A 5,442-nucleotide genomic window follows, 5' to 3' on the forward strand; every position below is an offset into this window, starting at 1 on the left:
GCGGGGCTTGGCACGCGGAGGGCGTTGGATACAGCGCGCGATTGGCCGCGGGGCGGGCTGCGAAAGGATAAAGCGGCGCGGGGCGGGCGCGGGGTCCGCTCTCAGCTGCGGCCGGCGGAGCGCGGCGTGCGGGGGGCGCGGGGCAGCGCCCGGCGGGCGGGCGAGCGCGGGGGGCGGCGGCGGCTCCGCGGGGCTCCGCGCGCGCGGAGCGGCAGCAGCAGCAGCACCGCCGTCGGCAGAGGAGGAGGAGGAGGAGGAGGAGGACGGGGCTGGGCGCCCGGCTCGCCGCTCTTCCTGCCGGGGACGTACACACTCGTTCATGCACGAGGGCTTTTTTATTTTTCTTTTTTTTTTTACGGCGAATTTTTCAATTATTGTTATTTTTGCCTTCTTATTTTTTCTTTTTTTTTATTTTTTAATTTTTTTTTTCCTTATCCCGAGGGGTTTCCTTGTCGCTCGGTACCTCGCAACTGCCAAATCCAACCTGCACAAACTCTTGGCCGCCGACCCCGCCGCCACCACGGGTCCTGGAGCCGGGATTTTCGGGGCTTCGGGGGCGCGCCACCTCCCCCCTCCCCCGCGGCGGTGCACGCTGGCCGTGCCCAGCGCTGAGAGACTTTCGGCGGCAGGAGTGCCGCTCTCCTGAAGCGCCGCGGGCAGGCGGAACGCACTTGTGAACTGGACCAGCTGCTTCGGGGAGGGGGGAAACCCGATGTGGTGAGGAAAAAAAAACAGACCGACACCCCCCTCCAAAAAAAAAAAAAAAACAACCAACAAACCAAAAAAGCCCAAAACACCCCAAGAAAAAAACCAAACTTGGACGGGCGGCTCGCGGCGCTGCTTTTGCAGAAACTCTTGTCTGACCGCGGGCGGCCCCGCCGCTCCTGCTCCTGCCGCCGCCGCCGCCGCCGCCGCTGCCTGGAGGGGGAGAGGACCGCGCCGCCGGGGACGAGGCGCCGGTGTGGAAGTACAAGTGGTGCGGGGAGCGGGGGCGCGGCCGCGGGGGGCTGCGCCGTCCCGGTGCCGCTGTGAGAAGTTGCGCGCCCTGCCCCGCGCCGGAGCGGCGCTGAGCCCCGGCGAGCCCCCCGCCGCCGCCGCCGCGATGGTGCAGCAGACCAACACGGCGGAGAACACGGAGGCGCTGCTGGCCGCCGAGACCTCCGACTCCGGGGCCGGCATCGAGCTGGGCATCGCCTCCTCCCCCACGCCGGGTTCCACCGCCTCCACGGGGGGCAAGGCGGATGACCCGAGCTGGTGCAAGACGCCCAGCGGCCACATAAAGCGGCCCATGAATGCCTTCATGGTATGGTCACAGATCGAGCGGCGAAAGATCATGGAGCAGTCCCCCGACATGCACAACGCCGAGATCTCCAAGCGCCTGGGCAAGCGCTGGAAGCTGCTCAAGGACAGCGACAAGATCCCCTTCATCCGGGAGGCGGAGCGGCTGCGCCTCAAGCACATGGCGGACTACCCTGACTACAAGTACCGGCCCAGGAAGAAGGTGAAGTCGGGCAACAGCTCCGCCAAGCCCGGCGACAAGGCGGACAAGGGCGGCGGGGGCGGCGCCGGCGGGGGCAGCGCGGGCGGCGGCTCCGGCGGCCCCGCGGCCTCCGCCAAGCCCGCCCCGAAGAAGGGCGGCGGCGGCGGCTCCAAGCCCTCCCCCGCGGGCGGCGGCGGCGCGGGCGCGGGCGGCAAGCCCCACGGCAAGGCGGCGGGGGGCAAGGCCGCCCCGTTCCCCGGGGAGCCGTCGGCCGCGCTGCTGCCGCCCGAGCACCAGGCGCTCTACAAGCCCCGGGGGGCGGCGGGCGCGCCCTCGGGAGCCGGCAAGCCGCTGGCCGAGAAGAAGCTGAAGCGGGTCTACATCTTCGGGAGCGGGCAGGCGGCGGCCGCCTCCGCCTCCCCCGGCGGCGCCGTGCCCGGCAGCCCCACGCTGAGCAGCTCGGCGGACGCCGGCGACCCCTTGAGCCTCTACGAGGAGGGGGGCGGCGGCGCGGGCCGGCCCGACGGGGACTGCGGCGGCGTCGCCTGCCCCTCGCCCTCCGGCTCCGGCTCGCCCTCGGATCACCGCAGCTACACCAGCTTGCGCGCCTCCTCCCCGGCCCCCTCGACGGCGCATTCCTCCTCCGCGTCCTCCCACTCCTCCTCCTCTTCCTCCTCCGGCTCCTCTTCGTCGGACGACGAGTTTGAGGACGACCTCTTGGACCTGAACCCCAGCCCCGGCTTTGAGAGCATGTCCCTGGGCAGCTTCAGCTCTTCGGTGCTCGACCGGGACCTGGATTTTAACTTCGAGCCCGGCTCGGGCTCGCACTTTGAGTTCCCGGACTATTGCACGCCGGAGGTAAGTGAGATGATCTCGGGGGACTGGCTGGAGTCCAGCATTTCCAACCTGGTCTTCACTTACTGAGGCGAGAGCCGGGCCCTGCTGGAGGAGGCACCGGCGCGAGTGGCTGCCGGCAGGACTCGCCCACCCCGCCGGGCGCTTTTGTGTCTTCTTCTGTTTTGTTTGGTGTTTGTGTTTTGTTTTTGGTTTTTTTGTTTTTTTTTTTTTTTTTTTTAGGGGGGGAGGAAGTGTTTTGTTTGTTTCTGGGAAGGGGCTGTTGAAAGACTGCTTCTTGAGCTCGGGGAAGGAGCGGGATCGCCCTCTCCTTGCGGCAAGGCCAGCAGTCCCCTTCCTCCGGCTGCAGACGGACCCGCACACACCCCCTCCGACAGAGGAGCCTGACGGTGCTTTTTGAGAGACTGGCGGGAGCGAGACGCTCTCCTTTTCCCTTTTTTTTTATTTCCTGAAAAGAAAGACACAGAAAGGGGGAGGGAGGGAGAAACCACACACACCTCTGGGTTCTTTGTTATTGCCCATTTTATACTAATAAAGAGGAGGGGGAGCGATGCGTTGTGCTGAGCGCACACTGGATGTCTTGAGCGTTCGCCCTTTCCTATGAAAGAGCGATCAGAACTGCCTGGGAAAAAAAGAAAAAGAGAAAATCCACCCAAATCCTTTGGAAGGTTCACATTTGTGGGGAGAAATGCTGTCCCGGTTTCTTCTGCGGTGAGAATTGTTGCCTCAACAATGCTGGGAGGAGGAGGAAGGTGGATGGAGCTGGACTGAGATCCTAGTTAAGCGGAGAAGAGCCAGACTTACACTTGAGAGCTGTCTTGGAAATAATGGTGGGGGGAAATAATAATAAACTGAAATGGATTTGCACGTACAGATAAGGTGGCGGCAGCGCTTTTCTCAGTCACCTCATGTAATATGTAGAGAGAAAAATAAGGCTGAAACTTCAAGAACACTGAAAACTTCTTTTGAAACAGAGACCGAATGGGAACAGTTTCTGTCATGATGTGGTACAGGGGGAACGGAGGGCGATGGCTTTTGCAAAAAAAAAAAAGAAAAAAAAAAAAAACCCGAAAATACAAAAAAAAAAAAAGTAGTTTTTTTTCTTCTTACTCAGAATCGTGATGGTGTTGGATTATTTCACTGGTGGGGTTTAATATAGCATGTTATACTGTCTATCTTTTCAAGATTTCTGTAAGACTGTTGAACAGTTTAAAAAAAACAAAACTAGTGTTAGGATAATATAAAAGCAGATAGATGGCGCTATGTTTGATTCCTACAAAAATATCACCAGCTTTTTTTCATTCTTAACTCTTTAAAGGATTCAAACGCAACTCAAATCTGTGCTGGACTTTTAAAAAAAATGAAAATTCAGGACCAAATTTTTTCTCAGAGTATGTATGTGTTTGTTCCTTATAGCTGTAAATGAAAAGACTGTTTTTTCTCACCGATGCTCCATCCTCGTATTGTTTTTTTGTTTTTTTTGTTTTTTTCCTTGTAAATGTAATCGGATGCCATTTTATAAGTGGACGTATTTATACTGGCCAAACATTTTTGACTTTGTATTTCTTTGTCCTTTTTTGGTAGTTCTCGTTGTTACCCGCACCATTTTTATGTCTCCTTCACTGAAGGGCTAGAGTTTTAACTTTTAATTTTTTATATTTAAATGTAGACTTTTGACACTTTTAAAAACAAAAAGAGAAGAGAGATGAAAACGTTTGATTATTTTCTCAGTGTATTTTTGTAAAAAATATATAAAGGGGGTGTAAATCGGTGTAAATCGCTGTTTGGATTTCCTGATTTTAACAACAGGGCCGCTGGTTAGTATCTCACACGCGTGTGCGCGCTCACGCTCACTCACACTCTCACACACCCACGAATCAGCCCCTATTTTGTCCATGTTTACACTCCAATCTGCAGGCATCTTAAAGTGACAGCATCCCTCGCTGCCCGCTCCGCAGCCCCCCGCCTCTCCGCGGAGGGGGCGGGTGGGGGGCCGGGGGAAGGGATTTTTACACTGGATGCTATCGTTTTGGGGAGCCACCTGTCCCCGGATGAAGTGAAGCAACTGGTGCATTTACACACGGAAGGGATCCTGTACCTTTAACTTGTAAACCACATCTTTTGCACTTTTTTTCTAAGCAAAAACGTGCCGTTTAAACCACTGGATCTATCGAAATGCCGGTTTGAGTTCGCGACACTATGTACTGCGTTTTTCATTCTTGTATTTGACTATTTAATCCTTTCTATTTGTCGCTAAATATAATTGTTTTAGTCTCTTATGGCATGATGATAGCATATGTATTCAGGTTTATAGCTGTTGTGTTTAAGATGAAGAAAGTGAAAACATCTTTGTACATTTAAGTCTGTATTATAATAAGCAAAAAAGAAGATTGTGTGTTTATGTATGTTAATATAACATGACAGGCACTAGGACGTCTGCCTAATGAGGTGGTTCCGTTAAGGGTTTAACTTTTTTGTTCTTTTTTTTTGTTGTTCTTTTTTTTTTTTTTTTGGTCATCCATCCTGTGCAATATGCTGTGTAGATTTTTTTTTTTTTTTTTTTTTTTTTGTCTACGATCACCCACAACACAAGGTGGGGAAAGGAAAAAAAAAAAAAAAGAAAAAAAATCATGCCAGCTAACCATGTCAAGTTCACTGCCTGTCAGATTGTTGATATACCTTCTGTAAATAACCTCTCTTTTATTTTGTTTTGTTTTCGTTTGTTTTTATTTTCCTTTTTTTTTTTTTTTTTTTTCCTTTTTTTTCTTCGGGAAGGAAATAAAATCAGCTGGAACTGAACCCTAACACTGGGCTGCTCTTGTCATCATTGCTACACCCCCAGCCCCCTCGGGGCAGGTGTGTCTTGTCCCTCCGGACGGCAGCGGCCGGCCCCGCCGGGAGGGGCCGGGGGAGGGAGGGAGGGAGGGAGGGGCGGCCGCGCTGCCGAACCGCCCACCCGGGGCCGGGGAAGGGAAAAGGGAGCGGGGCCGGGGAAGGGAGCGGGGCCGGGGAAGGGAGCGGGGCCGGGGAAGGGAGCGGGGCCGGGGAGTGGCTGCGGCGGCCGGGAGCGCCGGTGAGGATGGGGATGCTGCGGGGCAGCTCCAGGG

General features: G+C 55.3%; 1 protein-coding gene across 1 annotated transcript; it reads left to right on the forward strand.

Moving 5' to 3' along the window:
• The first annotated feature begins 239 nt into the window (after positions 1 to 239).
• On the forward strand, positions 240 to 5,140 carry SOX4 (SRY-box transcription factor 4). The gene has a single exon (XM_023917542.2). It carries the CDS (start codon positions 1,103 to 1,105, stop codon positions 2,402 to 2,404), a length of 1,302 nt encoding a protein of 433 aa, XP_023773310.2. The 5' UTR covers positions 240 to 1,102; the 3' UTR covers positions 2,405 to 5,140.
• The last annotated feature ends 302 nt before the right edge of the window (positions 5,141 to 5,442 follow it).

The sequence above is a fragment of the Cyanistes caeruleus genome, chromosome 1, assembly GCF_971803275.1.
Source record: "Cyanistes caeruleus chromosome 1, bCyaCae1.hap1.1, whole genome shotgun sequence".
Lineage (NCBI taxonomy): Eukaryota > Metazoa > Chordata > Aves > Passeriformes > Paridae > Cyanistes > Cyanistes caeruleus.

What these genes read in the sequence shown, in the direction of transcription:
- SOX4 (XM_023917542.2), top strand. Translation starts at nt 1,103, where the DNA reads ATGGTGCAGCAGACCAACACGGCGGAGAACACGGAGGCGCTGCTGGCC.